This window comes from Protobothrops mucrosquamatus, unplaced genomic scaffold (genome assembly GCF_001527695.2).
Source record: "Protobothrops mucrosquamatus isolate PMUCROS unplaced genomic scaffold, P.Mucros_1.0 scaffold54, whole genome shotgun sequence".
NCBI lineage: Eukaryota > Metazoa > Chordata > Lepidosauria > Squamata > Viperidae > Protobothrops > Protobothrops mucrosquamatus.
The window spans coordinates 657,455-679,625 of record NW_015386435.1 but is presented as its reverse complement, the minus strand read 5'-3'; the positions used below and the strand labels follow the sequence as shown (position 1 = coordinate 679,625).

The 22,171-nt window shown below is 38.2% G+C and overlaps 1 protein-coding gene across 1 annotated transcript; it reads left to right on the top strand.

Moving 5' to 3' along the window:
* Window positions 1-2,454: 2,454 nt before the first annotated feature.
* Window positions 2,455-21,809, top strand: GORASP2 (golgi reassembly stacking protein 2). The gene is made up of 10 exons (XM_015811869.1): window positions 2,455-2,566; window positions 10,679-10,759; window positions 11,842-12,045; window positions 12,941-13,027; window positions 13,441-13,571; window positions 15,400-15,532; window positions 15,701-15,821; window positions 16,885-16,962; window positions 18,856-18,981; window positions 20,668-21,809. Exons 1-10 carry the CDS (start codon window positions 2,504-2,506, stop codon window positions 21,024-21,026), a joined length of 1,383 nt encoding a protein of 460 aa, XP_015667355.1. The 5' UTR covers window positions 2,455-2,503; the 3' UTR covers window positions 21,027-21,809.
* The last annotated feature ends 362 nt before the right edge of the window (window positions 21,810-22,171 follow it).

Sequence of the window (22,171 nt, the reverse complement as noted above, 5' to 3'; positions counted from 1 at the left end):
GGATAATAAATGACCACATTTGTTTGATGATCAGGAATCTAGTAACAACTTTTCAATGTTTAATTGTGTGATGCCGTTACCGTACCAATGCTGTCACTTGGATACCTACATGAGATGCTCTGACATGAGTATGTACATCTGCATCATTTTGGCAACATCATGGTTTGCTGCAGATGCCACTGGTTACGAGAGCTTCATCCTTTCCTTGCATCAACCTGACTTGATTATGCATGATTATGGTCAGTCAGCAATTCTCCTCTACACCAAGATTTTTCTTAAAGCTGAAGGCTAGAAAGGGGAAATACCAGTCATCTCTTTCAAAAAAAAGCATTATGAGATTTGCCTTTCCCCTACTATCTTTGTTCCTCCACTCAGACATAGTGGCCTCACCTAAGTTGTATGAGGAGTGAGGGTTTAATTAATCTTTCACCTTCCGGGCTCATTTCCTGTATTAGCTAGTCTTAAAATCAAAAAGACTTAAGACTCTTAGTTGATAAGCTGTGAATACATTTATGCCATCATGCGGTCAAAAAATACATGTGAAAGCACGTTTTAGTTATGCATCTCTTATGCCCCCAGAGTTTTGAAGGCTGTGGTTTATGGCTTAGAAAAACTGCAAACTTGCTGCCCCCACCCGTTGTTCACTCCTGCAGGATCCTTTGAAATGCTCTTTTGTGTACCATGAAAGCATACAGAAACCCTATCCCCAATTCCATCCAGATCCACTTCCCTTTTGAAGTTGGGTCAGCAGGCATGTATCTAAACATTGCTGTATTTAAGCCCTAGTACAATGAAAGCAAAAAAGAGTATTCAATAATCTGACTTTTGAATAGGTATGGCAAGGATGAGTTTGTTATGATGAGAATCTTTTTTTGAGATTAGATATACAACAGGTCTCGTCACACAACTCAGTGAACTAACAACCACATTTATCTACCGCGGGAGCCTTCAAACTTGGCCCTTTTATGACTTGTGGACTTCAACCCTGCCCCTCACACCCCCGCCTGCAGCAACCCCGCCGCCCCTGCCTCTTGCGCCTGCAGCCATTATTGCCCTAGCACAGTGTTTCTCAACCTTGACAATTTTAAGGCATGTGGACTTCAACTCCCAGAATTCCACAGCCAGCTGGCTGTGGAATTCTGGGAGTTGAAGTCCACATGCCTTAAAATTGTCAAGGTTGAGAAACACTGCCCTAGCAGGGCCGAAGATCAAGAGAAAGTGACCGTGGTGTCACCACTTCAGTCTCCTCCAGGTATCTTCAGGACTAACTAGGAGATGATGCAGTTGGGTAGCAGGGAGGGGTACAAAGTTCCTGCCAATTCGCCTTCGCTGCAGACAACTTGCATGTGCAAAGTTTGCCGCAGGGTGTTTTGGCGCGCTCAGCAGCAATTCCTATTGGCTTTCGAAAGCCAATAGGGGGCACATCTTAAGGTTCACATGTCACTGAATTGTTCAGGGTTTTCAAGACACCCTCTGCCACATATGATAGTTTGCTCAACACATTGGCCGAATCCTCAAAACATATTAAAACCCACTGGCAGCTTGACGTGTGAAAGTCAAGTAGCTTTCCCAATAAAACTTCAGACCCAGCGGTGGTTTCCATGAGGTTTTCTTAGCCACTGTACGGAGGTTGCTTTTCTTTCCCGAGAGGTTTTTTTTTTCAGCAATCTCAGTCTAGCCCAGGGGTAGGCAACCTTGGCTCTTTTATGACTCGTGGACTTCAACTCCCAGAATTCCTGAGCCAGCTATGCTGGCTCAGGAATTCTGGGAGTTGAAGTCCACGAGTCATAAAAGAGCCAAGGTTGCCTACCCCTGGGCTAGCCTATAGCCTGGGATTTCCTAATGGCCCCCAACCCCTGTTTAGGCTCCAAGCCGTGCAAGCAAGGTCGCCTTAGGTGTTGGGGCTTTGAACGCGGCTCACAAAAAACGCGCCCTGTGGGCAGAGACCGATTACCGAACAAGTCCTTTCCCTTTTTCACCGCCAGAGAGCAGCACGAGGCGCCCCGAAGCGATACCGCAATAACGACGGGTCATCACCAGTTTAGAGCCTCGCGGGCCTCCGTTGAACCACTTAGGAGGCAGGTCACACGTTTATGCTGATTCTCCTTCCGTCTTTTCCCTACATATCCCAGAAGGCACTGCGAGCAAGGGTGGGGGGGGGCGGGGAAATCATTTTCCTGAGCGTCCTCGCGGTACGCATGCGCCGCAGCGCTTTCGCCCGGGTCGCCCTTTCGCTCACGCTCCTTGGGTCCAGCAGGCGGCGCTGTCGGGGAGCTGCTGCTGCCGCCACGGAGGCCTGCGTATCCCAGCGTCCTGCGCAGCGAGCGTCCCGGCCCGACGGAGTGCCACGTCTTTGGTGCGGCGGCAACGGCGGCTGGCTGGCTGGCTGGCTGGCTGGCTGGCGCGGGAGGGAGGGGCGGGTGCGCCGCGCGTCCGTTTGCGCGCCCCGGAGAAGCCGCTGCCACCGCTCGGCGCCCTGGTCGTCCGCCGCTGGGCCTGAGCCATGGGCTTGTCGCAGAGCGTGGAGATACCTGGCGGGGGCACCGAAGGCTACCACGTCTTGAGAGTAAGAGGAGAGGACGACTCGGGGAAGGGGGCTCGAGTGCACGTGGGAAGGCCGTGCACGGAGGAGGGGGAAGGCATTCCGCGGCAGGCGAAGCGTGCAGGAATGCGCGAATGCCGGGACTGAGCTTTGCCTGGCGCCCCACGGGTGACTTCCAAGATTGCTGGAGTATATATGAGCCCTGCCGTGGAGGAGGGCGGGTGGGCGATGACTTGGAGGATTAATTCAGCCTTTCTCGGGTCGCCGCTTGGGAAATACCTAGTCATGGGGATCTCTGCTCTTCCTTTTCCCTTTCCCCCCGCCAAAAAAAAAGATCCGTGCCAGAAATTAGTTTTGCTACTTAGCGCTTCTCTTAAGCAGAGAAGGTAGAAAGCGAGAAGGAAGTGCCCGTTTTTGTTCCTTAAGAAGGAGATGGGATGGCCGAGGAGTCGCGTCCACGTTCCCAATAATAACTCTGGGCTGAGTGACTTCGGAGAATGTTTCAGCCAGTAAATCTTGCTTGAAATCCAGTGGCAACTATCATCAGTTCGTGCACGATCTGTTTCACGAGCTTATTATCTCGTGATGCTCTTCCTGACCTTGGTTTTTGGAGTACGTTATTGATTTTTATATGCTAGAACAAGCCATCCTGGGTGACAGTTATATTACTACTTCTCGATCAAGCTGCTCGTTAAAAAGCTTGATAAGTCAAAGGATGTGCTGATGTAAAATATCTGAATCTCTTCTGGGGAGAATCAGGGATCTTGTCAGTTCTGCACTATGAAATCTATTCTGTTTTTCCCGTTTTGGGAGAAGTAATTGTTTAATTTAAAAACGTAAGCTGAACTTTCAAAACATAATCAGCTAATAAACTAACCCCATAGAATGGTGAAATAAGCCATATTGGCAGTTAGGATAACTGATGTGTGTTAACCCAGTAGGGTATTGAAGCTTGTTAGCAGATGCAAGTGGAGGATTGATTTCCATTGTCTTAACTTTACATACCCTAAAACTTATAATTTCTGTGATCTTTCCTACACTCGGGGGTTCATATTATTTCTGTTATATGTTGGTGGAAGTATTTTTACTTTGAGTAATATACCTGATGTTTTTAAAAGCAAGTGTATGATGCAGTTTGAGCAATTTTGTTGCACTTTCTTCAAGAGAATTCCACAAAAATTACAGTAGTAAATGTCAGCTTGTCAGGATGTCAGAACTTTTCACATTAGTGAGATTTGTTCATTTCATCATCATCTGATTCCAGAGTTATTACAACTTTAGTTGGTTCAAATATTTTTTTCCAATATAAATAGGCATCAAGAGACAAAGATTTTCAGTAATTTGCTATTTGAAGGATTGCTAGGCAAGAGATATGGAATACTTTGTTCAAGATCTGATAAATACCAGAAAGACTAATCATGTTGTCAGTTGCAAGTTTGATTATTTCCAAACTAACAGTAGCCCTAGAGGAAATTTGTGTCAGCTTCATAATTGGAAATTGGATTTGTGTAGTAGTGCTTCCTTAACATTTTATTCTACATTTCTACATTGATATACAGCTCTCTCTCTTTTTTTTCTTTCATTCAGTCATGTCCAATTCTTGGAGACTGCCTGGACAGGTCCCTTCAGTTTTCTTGGCAGGGTTTTTCAGGCGTGCCATTGCCTCCTTCCTAGGGCTAAGAGGAAATCAATGATGCAAAGTTGCCCAGCTGGCTTTGTGCCTAAAGTGGGACTAGATCTCACAGTCTCCCTTAATCACTACGCCAGATGACTCCAAGATAGAAAATAATTTATGCTCTTGGTATTTTAACTGTTGAAGAAGAAATAAAAGGTGACACAAATGAAAAGTAATTTCTCTGTGTCGTAAAAACTATTCATTGTATTTCTTTTAGGCCATTTATATATCAACCTTTTTCTGATACCTTAAAACATTAAGTATATAGAAAGTAATGAAAAAATGCTAAACAGCATAGTAAAACACACTAAAACAGAAAGTATTGTATTTAATATATAGAATATTTACTTAGGTGGTGAAAAAGATAAATTTTTACGTGGGATGGGGAGCATATACGGTAAATTGAATAATACATTTTCAATATGGTCAAGTGTGAGTTTATCTTTTATATGCTGGTTTGAAAATTTATGTTTCTCATATAATTTGTAATTTGTCAACTTTGTTCAACACTCTTAATTTTAAAAGCAGCTGTTTATTTCAGGGAGGGCAAATTTTTGATGATCAAGCAATTTAACACTGGGGAGTTATGAAGAGTGCAGTATGTTGTATATCCATTGATTAGGAAGTTAGCTAGGCAGATATAAGGCAGTTCTTACTGAATAAGACATTAGATATGTATTAAGGTCTCTCATATATAAAGGCATTGGATTGATGGCAATTTGACTTGTCTTCTTCCCCCTCTTCCTCCTTTCTCTGTGATTACTTTTCCTTAGTCATTCATTTTTCACAGAAATTGATAGTAATAGAACAGTGTTCCTCAACCTTGCCAATTTTAAGGCATGTGGACTTCAACTCCCAGAATTCCACAGCCAGCATTGCTGGCTGTGGAATTTTGGGAGTTGAAGTCCACATGCCTTAAAATTGGCAAGGTTGAGGAACACTGTAATAGAAGATACTTTTCCTAGGTTTCCCCAGCATGAAATGCTGTAATACAGACATGTCAAACACAAGGCCATGGCTCCAGCATCCTGCATCACTGGGGGTCCTCTGCATGGCCTGAGAGGGACAGCAAGGCTCCTCTGGTGGACAAGGGTATAGTGCTCACTCTGGTCTCGCCTTCCTCAGCTGGAGACAATGTATCCCCCCCAGACTTGCCCGGGCCACTACATGCGCCCCCCAATATGAGCGACATTGAGCTGGCCATGCCCATCCTGGCCACGCCCACCCCCACTTTGCCCCCCCAGCCCCCCCAAGGTCAACTACAACCCTGATGTGACACCCCTGCTATATCATAATTAAAAGGTACGTTTCTACCAGGCAGTAAAATCCTATGATATAGTAAAAGAGCATTTGTAGTTTTCTTCTTGGTTAAATTGTTGTACTGCTGAGTGAGATAGTGGCTAAATGGGGTATGAGTTGCCATCAGTTTGCTGCATTCTCATTGATCGCATTTTTCTCCAACTTAGTTCAATAACTTCAAGTCTTATACATTGACACTCCTAGGGGAAACAGCAAATTGCTATTATAAATTGGAGACATAGAGTTCAGTCCTTGTTTCTGGTTGGTTTGTTTGTTTTGCATGCTAGTCATAACATTAAATAGAAGCATTCTTTACTAGCTGCATTTAGCAAGAAAGCTAGGAGATTCTGCTGTGTTTCAAATCTGACAGACATCACAGTTCTTCACATGAGGGCCAGAACCAGATAGAATTGGCCACGTCTTCCATCCAGCATAATCTTTCTTTCCCAGTCTGTTTAGGTCATGCAAGGGAAGCTGTATTTGTGCTTACAGGTATTTGAAGGCAGGTTTAAAAGTCTTCATACAACCTGGGGCCAAATAAACAGTATCTTGAATGCCATGGATAGAAGCCATCTGGTTCAGGTAAACTCAGATACAGTACAGCTTCCCTTTGGGCCTCTTGAGTCAGTCCAAGGAGATAGGGAAAAGCAAAGAGGAAGTACTGCATGCAGCCCCATCAAGTATCCAGCTTAAGTGCTTTGCTTTCAAGCAAATGCCTGAATATGGCTTATGACATTCCTGCTATCACTAAGAAGGCATGTGACAGAGGAAGCACCATCTGAACAGTTTATTTGTATCAGAATATTAGGGAATTAAATATTTTTTAAAAATCAGGAAAAATACTTATAGGCCAATGAAACAAAAGGGATAGTAGAATGAAGTTAATAACTAGTGGAATATGAAACATTTGACATTACTTATCCTAAATCTGACTCTGGATCTAGTGACTTCAGATCAGTGGAACTTGTAGCCAGGAAGGACCCATAAAAAGAGGAATGTCAGACTCATACATTCCTTATTTGACATATAGAAATGCAGATCTCCAGAATGTGACAGAAAAATTCAAAAAGCAGATACTTCAAAAATCTGGAATATCTGTCAGTGTTTCACCTATGTAGATTTATTGAGGAAAATATACATGAATAAATACGTTGGATACAAGAATATACTACAATATGCAAGAGAAAACAGCATTATATCAGGTTTATACATAAAACAGTATTATCAGGTGTATATATAAGTATCTGTCAGAGAGGAGATGTGAATTAAGTAAATGTTAGATTAAGAATATCAAAGGGAAAATCATGCTAAAGATACATCACCTAAATAAAATAAAATGTAGTTCCTTCCCATATATATTTTGAAAAAATCTGCTAACTAATCTATGACCAAAATAAAAATGTGAGATTGGTTAAATAATTTAGTTTACAAGCTTTTATATAGAACCTACTAGTTCTTTGCCTGTGTGCCTGTTAAACTAATTTTTGTTAACATTTTTGTCTGTTTTAATTTTTCCAATATAAGTTGCATGTTAGTGTTTTTTAAAGATACTTTTTGCCTCAGGCAGTGATTTAGAATAAATTCTGTGTGTTTTAAGACCCCAAAGAGACACATAACCTCGGGGAAATTTGAACTCTTTAGTATATCTAATAGCAGTTATGTTAATGAAGAACTAAACCAGAGACATACAAGGGATTTTAAAAAAAAAAGTAAGCATTTGCTGTCCTTGTTAAGGTCCATGGTAACACATTCCATCTCCCTTGTTTCCTTCTGAACAAAGTCATAGATAACTAGAGGTTGTCTAAGGCATGAACTTGGATATGGCAGAGTGTTTTTATTGTGTAAGGTAAAAGCAGGAAACAAGTGTATTTGCATTACTGTATGGCTTTATGTGACATTTAACTACAGAATAGACTAATTATACACATTTCTGCAAATATAATTGGAAAGCAAACTGAGATTGTCATGGTCCATGTAGTAATAATAATTATGCACTCTGTTTTGAACTTACCATATTACTTACAGTAGGAAAGCATTGTTACCTAAAATTATTTGCATGTTAAATAACTTTTTTAATATTGAATTTTGGCAGTAAGACCGTCAAGATTATTGTTTTTTGCTTTCGTCTGGCTTGTTTGGTTATAACTCTGGTAGAATGAATGGTAGTGCAGTACCCTAAAACAATCAATTATATGTAGCTGTGAGACTACTCAGTATAGATGATTTACTTTCTTGTAACAGTTGGATCGATTTACTTAGAGCTTTTTCTCTGAAAAAGAAAGTTGTTTCTGAATAGTTCAGTGGAATCTTGTGGCAGCCAATTAAAAAGAAAAGAAGCTCAGTCGATTTTAATGGAGGGAACTGAAGCATAGCCTTTAATGCAGACTCTATGTTGAAAATGTTTTATTACATTGTCTCTCTGCTGAACTACTACCAAAAAAAGTCTGCCTTCAGCATTTTGTAGTTGATAAACTGGCTGCCACTTTTGCAGGCCTTCTTATCAAAAGCTCTTCTTAAATGTTTTGGATTGAAGATGATATCCACAATAGTTTTAAATGTTAGGTGCTTAGGGAATTTTAAAATTTCTAAAATAAGAAAATAACTTTAGAACTGACTTGCAAATAAATCAGACAAGTCTATTTGAATCAGTCTGTAGGATATTAGTGGCATCTATGAAATTACATTTGTAAAACTTTCCTATCACTTCTTATAGATCCAGGTCAATTCTTGCATTACTATTCTGCCAACTAGAATTTATCAGATGAAGACCAAATATGTCCAGATTCCTGCCTCTCATGCATTCTTATAATTACAGACCCTCAGATCACATATTTGTGGTTGAAGTAATGCTAGAAATTGTATATTAAATCAAATTTTTATTTAATACATGCTATACAAGACAGCAGTTTTAGAAGATGAGAAAGTTAACTTTTCTTCCAAAACTTTGAGTGGAGCAGGATGATAGTCCTGCTGTTCAGTACAGATAGTCCTCAACCTATGGCTATAATTGACCCCAAGCGAGGCAGGTATTAAGTGCGTTTTGCTCTGTGTATGACCTTTCTTGCCACAGTTGTTAAGTGAATCACAGTAGTTATTAAGTTAGAAGCACCATTGTTAAATTTCCCCATGGAATTTGCTTGTCAGAGGGCTGCAAAAGATGATCACATGATTCCAGGACACCGCAACCGTTATAAACATGAATCGGTTGCCAAATGTCTGAATTTTGATTATGTGACCATAGGAATGCTGCAACAGTTTCACTTCTTTCCGTGCCATTGTAACTTTGAATGGCCACTAAACAAATTTTAAAACAAATTTAAAAATACATGGCCCTTCCCAAAGTTTAATAGGTTGCATGGTGCTAGAATGCAGCTGAGCAGTCTTGTTTAATCCTTCCTTCCTTCCTTCCTTCCTTCCTTCCTTCCTTCCTTCCTTCCTTCCTTCCTTCCTTCCTTCCTTCCTTCCTTCCTTCCTTCCTTCCTTCCTTCCTTCCTTCCTTCCTTCCTCTCTTCCCTGAGAGATTCTTTCCACAAGACAGTTGGTGGTCAGACCAGTTTGTCGTCAGGTAGAAAACAGAACATGAAGACTTCCCTTTGTTTCCAAATATATATCAGATAATCTGATTTCATGCCATAAAGGGCTTTAAAGATCAAAGCCAGCACCTGGAATTGGTCCCAGAAGCAGACTGGCAACCAATGTGGCTTGCAGAGTAGAGGTATACATTAGTCCTTGACTTATGGTGACAACTGAGCCCAAAATTTCCATTGCTAAGCAAGACAGTGGTTAAGTGAGTTTTGCCCCATTTTCTGACCTTTCTTGCCACAGTTGTTAAGCAAATCACTTCAGTACGCTAGTGAAATGGGCTTCCCCTACATACCAGTTATCAAATGTCTGAATTTTGATCATGTGACCATGGGGATACTGCAACAGTTGTGTATGTGGAAAAAAAATTCAGTGCCATTGTAACTTTGAACAGTCACTAAACCAATGTCTGTAAGTCAAGGACTACCTGTAATGTGTACAGGTAAAAGATCATAAAATGGGCTCTACTAGTTAACAGCAACGGAAATGTTGGGCTCCATTATAGTCATAAGCCATTACACTGCTTGTAGTTCGATTGTGTTGGGTTCTATGGCTTTATGATTGTGATGAAATACTGTTCCAGCAAAATAACCACAAAAGAGACTAAATGATATCCCCAGTATCAGTAGACAGCTGTATGTAGATATTATTAATTAATAACCTAAAAACATTTTAGTTATCAGAGGTCTCAAGCTTTCCTCGTGATTAGCCGAAAAGGAAGAAAGCAGTCATTTGTTTTTCTGAACAGTTTTTTTAACTATAGTCTTCTGATGATTGTAGTGTAACTATGCAAGGCAGCCATACAATCTTGATGCAAGATGGGACCAATTTAATGAGTCACAGAAAGATCCTCCCTTCTCATCTGTATGCTCCGGAACACATTTTTGCCTCAAATCCAAAAACTGCGGTCCTAATGTCTGTAAATTTGTTTTTGTTCTGTCAATCTTGGTTTGGTTCGAAACCGTTTAGCCAACCTGTTAATAGAATTTCCTTTTGAGCTATTATTACTCTAACTGTGGTATTTAAAATATGATCTACATCTTTAACATTTATCTTTCTTTTTATTACATTTTACTATTTTATTAGGAACTCTAGCTGTCTGTACTAGTAATAGTTGTTTATTTCATACCCAACTGTAATGCTTCTTACCATGTGTAATATAGCTGTGTTCAAAACAAATTCGTAGATGGGCAGAGATTGGTTTGTATAGTTTGAGAAAAGGCTCACACAATCAGAAACTTTGGAAAGTTATTGAAATCTAATTTCAAAGGCTGCAGCCCTTAAATTGCAATTGCCTATGTGACAACTGGATTTCCTAAGATTTGTCCACAGTTATTGTCCACAGTTGATAACAGGGCTTGTTATCTATTATTTCCAAGAGGTGACATATATTTGTCTTTTTAAATTGGTTTGACTCCCTAAAAGTTCTTAGTGTACTGTTGGCTTTAATTAATGACAGCATTTATGTTTTTATTAAGGTTTTCCATGCTTGGAATCATATTGTTGCTGTTGCCGCTTTTGATTATTACCAAACCTATTACATCATCTCTCTGATTTTCCATGTAATGTTTATGTTCTAGGTGCAAGAAAATTCACCAGGACATAGAGCTGGATTGGAGCCATTTTTTGATTTTATTGTTTCTATTAATGGTTCCAGGCTGGTAAGTGAATCCCCAAATTAAAAGTTATGGGTGGGTGCCTAAAAACATAAATCCAGATTTATAACTTCACAATCCAATGTTATGGAGTTATGCCTGGAGAGGTGGGGTAATAATCTTTTCCCAGTTGAAAAGAGTTTTTCACTCATAAAAAATAATTTGAGACCTGTTTGTACAAGCAAATCTGTTTCCTCTGGAAAGTTTAGTTGGCAAAAGGAAACAGACTGTTCCAGGCATAGATTCCTGAGATATAAAATTCCTGCTGATGGATTGTTGATGAAAGAAGAAATAGGCTGTTTCTTTAAGTTTTATTTAATTCCTACCTTGGTACCCGTTACATAGATTGAACATATGATGAATGAAGGCAAATATATGTGTCCCAGGGAAATGTTGCAGGATCCAATCTGGACCAGAGATTTAGTCTCCCAAGCTTTTGGACTCGTGCTGGAGCCCTGAGGATGGAAAGCTCAGAAGACTAAGCCTCTGGTCCTGGTGACTGACCAGATTAGATCCTGCAACGTTATCCCGGTTATAGGAATCCAAAGAGGACAAGATTATGATATATGGATTTTTCATGTCTTTTGAAATGCTATATGAAATCCCTGGCTTCTCCGTCTGTGAAATGTATATGGGTAGTTGAGGTACATATTAAATGTAACTGGCAAAAAAAACAACAACAACACCCTGGCTTTTCAGAAAGTTTAAAAAAAACTGGCTGATTTTCTGGGTCTGGGGGTCAGGAGGTTAGTTGGGATAATGTTAATTTATTGTAGATTGGTGCTGTCTAGTCAATATGCAAATGCTGAGGGAAAGTTAGTACATGGTATATGGTTTGTTATGAGGGACAAATAATTGTTAGAAGAAGAGAGAATGATTAAAATTACAAGAGCATGCTTCTGCCTGTTTTGTTGTAAGAAAGTGAAAATTGGGCACATTAGGAAAGGCATAGGTTTAATGCTAGGAATGCCCAAAATGTCCTATCCAAAATGTCCTTCTATCGAGTATTTGGAAATGCTGGTACATTGTATAGTGTGAGCATAACTGCAAATGAATTGAGTGAATTTCTGTCTTTATACCTTTGTTAGAATAAAGACAATGACACGTTGAAGGATCTGTTGAAAGCCAACGTGGAAAAGCCTGTTAAGATGCTGGTCTATAGCAGCAAAACCCTGGAGCTCCGAGAGACATCGGTAACCCCCAGCAACATGTGGGGAGGGCAGGGTTTGCTGGGCGTGAGCATTCGGTTTTGCAGCTTTGATGGCGCCAATGAGAACGTGTGGCACGTGCTGGTAAGTAGAAGCTCCATATTTTTTTTTTAAGAGAAGAAAATCATTCTGTGTGTAGAATCTTCTGGCTTTAACTGCCTTTTAGCTATGAGTATGCTTATGCTTCCCATAGGAATGCACCACTTATTTTTACCAAGTGGCACAGAAAAAATTCAATTAGTTGCATATATTTCCTTTACTGCACTTTCTTCATTAGATTAAAATCTGTATCAATATAAATAGTGTGATGGCTATTACAGAGTTTGTTGCATATCTAGAAATAAAGCTTTTCTATATGTTTGTGGTGGGTATTTTTTAAAAACAAGGAAGAGATAACATTTACCAACACAGTAATGTGTTTAATGCATTATTACTTATCTGGGATTTTCCTCTTTCCCTCGAAAACAACAGTCATTGTGCAAATACTTTTTGGTACATATCTGTATATACACAGTTTTAACAACTTCTCTATCTTGAAGTCAGTGTATTTTTTTTCCTGAAGTGCACATTTCATTTGTTAAGGAAACTGAAAGGTATTTTAGCGGTTATGTGGCAAAAGTGTGGAGCATATCTTAACCATATTGATTCCTGAGATTTCATTTTCTCTCTCTTTTTTTCCTCCCCCCCCCCATTCCTTTTCTTCCCTCCCTTCAAATAAAATAATAATAACAGAATAACAGAGTTGGAAGGGACCTTGGAGATCTTCTAGTCCAACCCCCTCTCAAAAGGAGATCTATACCATTTCAGACAAATGGCTGTCCAATCTCTTCTTACAGTGTGCATGTGGCCATATAGTTATCAGTAGTTGAACTTGATTTGAGAGAGTTTTTAATTTTTTTATCTGTCTTTTGTACTTTTCTTGATCTGATTAAGATATTCACTTTTTTTAAAAAAAAACAACCTTATGTTTTGTAATTAGGAAGTTGAACCAAATTCTCCTGCTGCACTTGCAGGTCTTAGACCTCATAGTGACTACATCATTGGGGCAGATACTGTCATGAATGAGGTAAATATGTTATTTCATTTATTTTTTAAAAAAAATCAAGATGCTAACCATTTTAGACTCAAATCAGGTTGCTCACAATTATTTATAATTGCCTTTCTGAAAAGCCTTGTTGAGTTTTATTTTTGAGTAGACATACATAACTTAGAAGTTAATATTTATTATTATTAATTGTATTAATAATTTAAAGGTGAGCAGAAAGAACAAGTGAAAACAGTAAAGAAAGGTTATTTTACAATTTGTGCGTATGCGTATTTTTTATGTTTACTTATCGGTAGAAATAAACTAATGAATGTTCTCATCTGCTAAAGTAAGAAATTCAGTTCATTCTGAATTTCAGAACATTAAACTAAAACAAATAAAATACAGTTGATTAAAAGTAATTGAAGTGTCAACTCAATATGTTTTTTCCTTAGTCTGAAGATTTATTCTCTCTTATTGAAACACATGAAGGCAAGCCATTAAAACTTTATGTATACAACACTGATACCGATAATTGTCGAGAAGTCGTTATTACCCCAAATACCGCATGGGGTGGAGAGGGAAGGTAAGCTGTTTTTTGTTTAAAGGGATATGAAATGTGATTAAACTCACCATTTTGATACTGTTTCTGGGTGGTTCCCACACAATTAGATTTGTACCAGATTGGGCAGATACAGTGACAGTTAGATTAAATCTTTTTCACAGTATTTTAAGATATTGCTTAGCCATGAACTCCATTTGCATTTTGAACAGACAGAATATATGAGGAATAATTTGTTAGTGTTTCTGTTTTACAGTAAATCTTAGGGTAAAACTCACATCAAAATTCAATTCCCATACTGCAAGATTTTATTCGCTCTCTTTTACTGAACATAAGCACTTAAAATATGTAAAGTACTTTAAATTTTCAGCGTGTTGCGTGAATATTATAATTCTATATATGATGAATACTATAATTCAGGTAGGTTTCCATTAATTTAGAAAATAAATGTCCATTCTATATGGCTACAGGTTTCTTTCTCTTGGCTGTATAATTTTCTGTGTGACTTGTAGGTTTTTAATTATGTTTTTAATGACCCCCCTTCAAGCTCATAATGTATTAATATACCCCTATATCATGAAAAATAAAGTTCTGCATTTTATTCCTTTTTAGCTGAACAGAGAGTAGTATACAGGTGATCCTTCACTTAGAAACCATGATGGACCCAAAAATAGTATTTATGATCTGGATTTGAAGTTTCAACAGCTTGCCCCCCCCCCCCACACACACACCCATGGTCATGGGATCACATTTTGAGCGCTTGTCAGCCAATCTGCATTTATGGCCATTTGAAGTGTCCCACAATCCCATGACTGTGATTTATGCCGTTTTACAATATTTACTTCTGGTTTCAGCAAACAATGGGTTCATTTAATGAATGCGGCATTTGTTTAACAACAACCCACTTAACAACTGGCAAAACTTACACCTGTAATACCAGGCTCAATTACAGTCGTACGTCGAGGACTGTCTGTAAAAGCAAATTGAAAAATAAAAGCAGAAGGATCCCTCTATATTCCCATGATGCTTGGGATTTCTCTATAATTGTTAACCGTATCTGGTGCCCCTGAAAGGCTTTATTTGGAGGGAAGGAAGGCTATAGAGTTGTTCATTAGATACTTTCGGTCAGTGATGGCGAACCTTTTTAAGACTGAGTGCCCAAACTGCAACCCAAAACCCACTTATGCATCGTCGAGTGCCGGGTGGGTGTGGCCCATTGGCTGGGGGTGGCCAATTGGGTGGGCGTGGCTGCAGTGGTAACGGCAGACTGGGTGGGACTAAAAAGTTCAATCAATTCCAACTTTGCAAGATCTTTTTTTTTCCCGTGAGAAGTTGAAATTGACTGATTGAACCTTTTTTTTTTTTTTTTTTTGCACATGGCGGCGGAGGCCTAAAGTGAAAAGGTTTTATAAAACCCAGCTGAAGGCCTAGGACTGGGGCGACAGCGCACGTGCCCACAGAGAAGGCTTTGAGTGCCGTCTTTGGCACCTGTGCCATAGGTTCGCCACCACTGCTTTAGGTCGTGGGATTTTATATGCCCAGCCTTTCAGATGTCTCTAGTTAATTTTTTACAGCCTTACTTTAATGCTGTCTTTATGGCGACAGTTTTGAATTGCTCTAAAGTTGTGTAATATCTTTGGAAATGAGGATAATCCTTAAAAATGAATTAAAGTTGATTGCTATTTTCAATACCTTACAAATGCTGCTATTACATTCATAAATGAAATATGCCTGTTTAAGGATATTGTTTAAATTCTGCCCATACAATTCCTCAAAGGCAATCCATTGGCATGGGGTAAGTGTGAACATATTTAGGAGTTAATCTCATTTCTTTCTTTCTTTATATTTAAAGCATAGGTTGTGGCATTGGCTACGGATACCTGCATCGAATACCTACTCGTCCTTTCGAAGAGGGAAAGAAAATTTCTCTTCCCAGGCAGTTGTCTAGTACACCTATTAGTCCACTCAAAGATGGCTTCACAGAAGTAAGTTGTCATCCTTTCCTTTTGCAACCTACACTATGACTCTCCCAACCGCTTCTGGTGGAATAAGATTCCTTCTTTTGTAACATATTATTCCGATATGTATGTTATTTCCTTGTAACATCTTACAAAGCAGCAGATCTTTGATAAAACAGTGTTCTTTTTAATTAGGTGCAGCTGTCTTCAGTTAATCCCCCTCCTTCATTGCCACCTGGAACTACAGGAGTAGAACAAGGCTTGGCTGGGCTTGCCATTAACACAACTCCTGCTGTCCCTAACATGCTCAGTACAGGTTTGTCTTTTGTGTAATCCTAATACCAGTGTTCTGTTTTCTAAATGTAATTATATCAGGGGTGAATGGCAGTCTATTTAAATTACATGCCATGTACAGTAATGTGATATATAGCTATAAAATGGAACATTACTGGAGAGCTGGGTGGAGAAAAGTTTGGTTCTTGAAGAAGAGGCCAGATGTTAAAATCTTAGTTTCTATAGAATTCTGCCAACTTGATTCTTTTTTTTTTTCTTTTTTTTTGCTAGTCATGTGAACCTGCTGTAATTTTATTCTGAGGCTGGGATATATTCTAGAACTCCATGCAGTGCGGCACAAGGGTTTTCATTAAGAATGAATGAGCAAATATTAAGAGTTCTCTAATGCATCCAAAACATTAATTATGCTTTGTTTCCCGTCCAATATTTTTCTACATTTTTAATGTTTTAGAAAATTTTAAAAATCATCTCTTTGGCCAAATTTTATGCATGCTAGGTAATCAGTAGCAGCCAGCATCTGCTGTATCTCACCTATCTTTGTCACCTTAAGATAAAACAAGGAAATAGGGGCTTATAGCAAATTCCTATTTCTCTTACAAAGCAATAACAAACCACAAAACAGCCTTAGTTGCATTGCTTGGAACAGATAGAACCCACAAAATGATATTTCTCAAAACACACAAGCACGGAAGCAAAGTTTTCCAAATGAAGATTTCAGGCTCATAAGATTTTGCCCGTCTTTGGTGCTCTTTGCATGAGCACTTTTCCCACTTGTGTTGAGCACTTTAAGGAAGTATGAGAAGAGGAACACTGTTTCCTGCCAAATCATTTTATAGCAAAGGTTATGTATCTGCCCTAGAATATAAAAAAAGATTACTTAGGGATGAGTACTAGCTAGCTAGCTAGCTAGCTAGCTATCGTTTTATCAAAGAGAATTTAAAAAAATGAAAGTGCTTAATAATAAAGATTTTTGCTGGAAAACCTAGAGGCAGCTTTCAAGGTAGACAGGTCGGGCTAGCTTAGAGATTTTTCTGGATATGTTCAAAACAGAATTTGAAAGATAACATGGCTTGATTTTTCATTAGGTGTTCCTACAGTACCATTATTGCCTCCCCAAGCAAATCAACCTCTTCCTCCGATTAACTCAGCAGCTCCGTTACCAGGTATGTGATATAAATGTGGATGAACTTTCATGTGTGTAATAGTGAAAACAGTGTTTTTAAATACAGTGGATATAGAAAATCTTCACCCTTCTGTAAAACGTCAGGTTTTTGAGATGCAAAAAAAAAAAAATAAGACCAAGATAAATCACTTCACAACTTGTTCCACTTTAATATTCTGAAGTGATTTTTCTTGATCTGACTTTTTTTTTTACATCTGGCATTTTGACAGGGGTGTGTGTATAGACTTTCTATATCCACTCTAAAAATACAGTCTGTGAAACTTCTTTCTTCATTCAGATCACTACAGTACTTGAGTAGAAGTTTTCAAATATTTGAATTGTGTTGTATCACTGATTAATTTTAGATGTAGTAAATGTTTATTTGCTTATACCGAAAATAGGAGGTGCTGTAAGAATATCCTGAGAACTATATGTGCTAGCCAAATAAATGATGTTAATTTTATTTCATTTAATATATGTGTGGCTAAATATACAATTTAAATTAATTGAAAACCATCTTTTTATAAATATAAATCAAAATGTAAAAAAGATATATTTTCATTCCGTATTATATGAATATAGAGAGCCAGTATGGTGGTTAAGACACCAGGCTAGAAACTGGGAGACTGTGAATTCTAGTCCCACCTTAACTAGTCATTCTCTGTCATCCTTAGGAAGGAGGCAGTGGCAAATCACTTGCAAAAAATATTGCCAGGAAAATTGCAGGGACCAAATCCATGTAGTTGTCAGGAGTCAACACTTATCTGAAGGCATAAATACATGCACACACATATACACTTACACAAAAATGATATGAATATACCAGAACCAAAATAATCTTAATTTAAGAATTCTTTCAATAAACTTCCATGGTCTATATATTCAATGGACAATTCAGTTGATGTTTTGTTATATGAGCCCTAATGAGAATCTGACATGAAATGAATTTTGCAATAGCAGCTCTCTTTTTCAGCTCAAGCTCTTTGTAAAGTTAATATGTTTAAAACATGAGTTCATACAAGACAAAAAACAATTTAAAAAACAAGTATAATGACTCTTACCTTAAGGTTAGCGCTAAAGACCTTGAGTGATTGGATTACCTCCACAGTGATCCAGACTAGATGAGGATGTTTTAACAGTTTTTGACTGAGTATCTTTGTGCAGTCTTAATACATACCATAGTGTCTGCCTTTGAAATCAAATGTATGGTCTCAGCAAATTAGTGCAGGTTAGTATTTACAATTTGAAGGAAAAATATGTATGAAAAATATGTATAACTGAAAAGCCTTCTTATATGAGGACTATTCCAAATATACAAAAAAGACAGGGGTGGCCTTGTACCCTAACATGACCAAAAAAAAGTAAATAAAAATGGGAACTGGGAACTCTGAATGCCTATAGGAAAAGAACTGCATTGGTGTAGCAATTAAAACTATAAGACTATTAGAAATATTTTGCAGTTTATGAGTAAGAAGACCTTTGCTCCTCGTCTATCTGTAATATTTGGCACAGTATTCATATACATTTCTGAAAATCATAGAAGAACTGTTCTCTGAAAATATTACTTAAAGGTATATAATACAAAGCATTATAGAAAAATGGCACTCTATAGCTGTCTGTCTTGTAAATAGACAACTTCATATTACATTATGTGAGGGAAGGAAGTACACACTGGTTATTTCCATACATCTATATTATGCTCATTCCTTGAAGTGATACACATGACCAAAGATATCTTCTGGATATCCATGTGTCTGATGTTCTCTCTTCAACATATTGTGATTGTTAGAAAAGATTCAAAGTGGTTCCTCCAATAAACGTCTTTGTCGCTTTTCTTTTTTCTGCTTCTGCAAGTAATATGAGCTTTTGAAATTTAGCATCTTATTTTTATTAGGACTGATGACTTTACCTGCTGGACTTCCCAACCTGGGCAACATCCCCAACCTGGCGAACATAAACTTGAATTTATCTGGTCCGCACTTAATTCCTGGTCCTGGATTAGCAGACATTGGGCAGCCTGGTATGTTTTGAAAAATTTCTGAACTGACACCTGATAACCCAGTCTAATGATTTTAGTTCAGTCCTGTTGCACACGACTTTATGTAATCACTAAATCAGGGGTAGTCAACCTTGGCTCTTTTATGACTCGTGGACTTCAACTCCCAGAATTCCTGAGCCAGCACAGCTGGCTCAGGAATTCTGGGAGTTGAAGTCCACGAGTCATAAAAGAGCCAGGGTTGACTACCCCTGCACTAAATGGTCTTAATCTTATAACAAGTAAGGCTTTCCTATGTTTGCCTGTAGCCCTGTTTAATTCAGTGTCATAACATTTAGACCCCATTCTCAGGTGAAGAAAAGCCCCTGAAATCCTATAGAGAATCCTGCAAAAGGAGGATGCTTTTTCCTTATTTTTCTTGCATTCCCAACACTATTGTGCATTGTTACACAATTTATATTCCTAGCTTCTTCCATAAGTTGCTTCCACAATATAATTGATAAAGAGAAGGGAAATAAATAGATGGAGATTAACTGTTTCTTTAATTTAATGTTAATTAGATTAAAGTTTAAATTGTTTAAAGTTAAATTTAGTTTCCGTCCTCGTTCTTTTTGGAGTGCCACCTCAGGATGGTGTTGTGTGCTAAAAATTAAAACTAGATTTGAATCAACTAAACAACTATCATGTCATATTTTATTGGCATACTTGAGAATAGAAAGTAATGTTAACTCTTTTTGATACATTGTTATCGATGGTACAATATTACTGTGAAATAAAAGTCTCCTATGTAAATGTAAAGTACAGTACTATCTTTACGGCATAAAAATGCAAAAAGCACTATGAACCCTGGTGTATAAATTGATTTTTTTTATATTCAAGTCATTTTCCTGAAATCTTCATGAATAGATATTGGATGGGACAGGATTCAGAGGACTGTGAAAACAGAACCATATGCCTTTTAGTTTGTCTGCATGTTTTTGGCTAATGGTTGTTTATTCATTTGGACTCTATAAGCTGCATAAAGGAATGTGATTTTTCTGAAGCGGGAAAGGAGGATTCTTATACAAGATACCTTGTGCCATAAGAAGCTAACAGCAGTCTTAAAGCTTTGCTGTGCTCTGAATAATATGAGACTTGGCCATCTCTATAGGCAACAAGGAGTCCTTAAGTGATGGGCTATGATTCTTTAAGGGTTATGAGGAACTTTTAATAAAGTAATACATTTTTGCTTCTTGCTCACACAAAACAAATTGATGCCAGAAAATTGTTTTACTGTTTGTTTCAATGAAATGTGTTTTTTTTTTAAAAATAATAAAGTTGGAAGATCTTGTCAGGATTTTACATCATAGATGGATTAAATGATGAAAAGTTTATTTATTTTCAGTCTTAACCATAATGAAATAATTAGTATATTAGTTATCACACATTCATTTATTATTTTAGAGGAAACGGAACTGCAAAATTTGAAAACCTCCAGGAAATTAATCTCTGTCGTAGAAAGATCTTGCTCAGAGTACATGTCTATAGGGACCCTTATGGAAAGCCTCTTCTCTTTGGTTCTTTGTATATATATATATATATATCCTCACCATCTTCCTTGTAATACACACATGCAGTGTAAAATTGCTATTTACAAATAACATAGCTCTGTAGGCTGATGACTCTACACGTGTAGACTGCAAGCTTGTTTTTGTCTTCTGATGTTCTTAGGATTGCCACCACTTCCTACCTTGCCTCCAGTCCACCTCTCTGGAATTGCTCCTCTGTCACCGGAATTCCTTGCCAAGTTCCCACTGATCAATGAGATGCCCACCCTGCCTACAGATCTGTTGTCTTCTGCTCCCGTCACATCAAGCTTCCCGGCGAATCCTGGCACGACTGTAAATGTGGAACAAACCTCTGCACTCATTCTGGATATGGCTGTTCCTCCCCCCATGGTTACTACTGCTGCTTCTAGTGCTCCTGCTGCCAAGGCATTGTCTCCCGAAGACAGAGGAGATAGGATGACTGCCTTCAGTGAAAAGCCAGCACCCTTGGTCACAGATACAGCTGTGTCTGAATCATCATAACTTCAACTGATTGATTGGATTGGTATATTTATTCAACAACAGTATATGCAAACTACCATTCCCTTCATGCTAGTTTGTATTTTGTTGTCAGAGTTTTTGTAAATATACAGAAGGTGATTTAAGGGTCCAGATTTTTACAGTGGGCTTGGTGTAGGGTAAGAGAAAGGGAAGGAACTGCTTATGTTTAAAAAAGAATAAGGAAATATCGAGGTAGGACATGCAGGTGTCAGCTGCCAAAATTGAGGAATTTTTTTTTATTATTAAAACACGTGTAATCTGACTTCAGTAGGCTACCTTGCTTACTTTCCCCCCCACAAATTCGCTTCTCTTAGCAATGAACAAGTAATTCACGCTTGTGGTATATGAACACCTTTTTTTCTGGTACTTTGCAAGAATTAGAATTTTGGTAATACATTGTGAGGGGTAAAAATATTTACTTTTGTCCAAGTTGTACATTTTAGCAGTATAAAGATCTTCAAACTACAGCCGTTTTATTAAAAACTTCAGAACATGACTTGTAAATTCAGCCTCATTTTTAAATCTGCCCTATATGCAGATTCTTTCTGTTGAGCTACTTGCCTTGCCTAAACTTAGCCACTGCTGATTTGCTTTATAAACCCCACTGTCAAAAGCATTGTGAAGAAATCAAAAGGAAACCTCATAATGTTGGGCATGGCTCAAAAACAGGAAGATGAAACTTTTGACCTTTTTTTTTTTTTTTGTAAAACAGGTTGTATTGAAAGAGCTTACATAATGGCAATAAATTCTGAGGATTTTCTCTTGTAGCATTCGGTGAGCATATTATTAAAACTGAACAGGAGTAAATAAACGATTGCAACACAGTTTTGGAATGAAAAACATTTCACAGGGACATATATTTTCCCCCAAAAATTTCTTATTGTTGGCCTTGCTGGGCTATTGGGAACTGTACACCAGGAATTTCTGGAAGGCCACAGATTCTCCAATTCTACAGAAAATAATAATTTTGTTAAAAACTTAATTATTAATTGTGGCCCAGCTAGTAGACAATGAGATGTTATAGCATTCAGCTTCAAATCTGTGATCATTCAGTATGGGCCTGAGCAAGGAGCCTTAGATTAATTGAGTGCAGATAATTAATACAACTCTTTTACAAATAAATATAG

Excerpts from the sequence above, each read along its gene's own strand:
- GORASP2 (XM_015811869.1), top strand. The coding sequence starts at position 2,504 with ATGGGCTTGTCGCAGAGCGTGGAGATACCTGGCGGGGGCACCGAAGGC. Across the intron at positions 13,572-15,399 it reads GCATGGGGTGGAGAGGGAAG|CATAGGTTGTGGCATTGGCT; the intron begins GTAAGCTGTTTT and ends TTATATTTAAAG. Across the intron at positions 15,533-15,700 it reads TCAAAGATGGCTTCACAGAA|GTGCAGCTGTCTTCAGTTAA; the intron begins GTAAGTTGTCAT and ends CTTTTTAATTAG.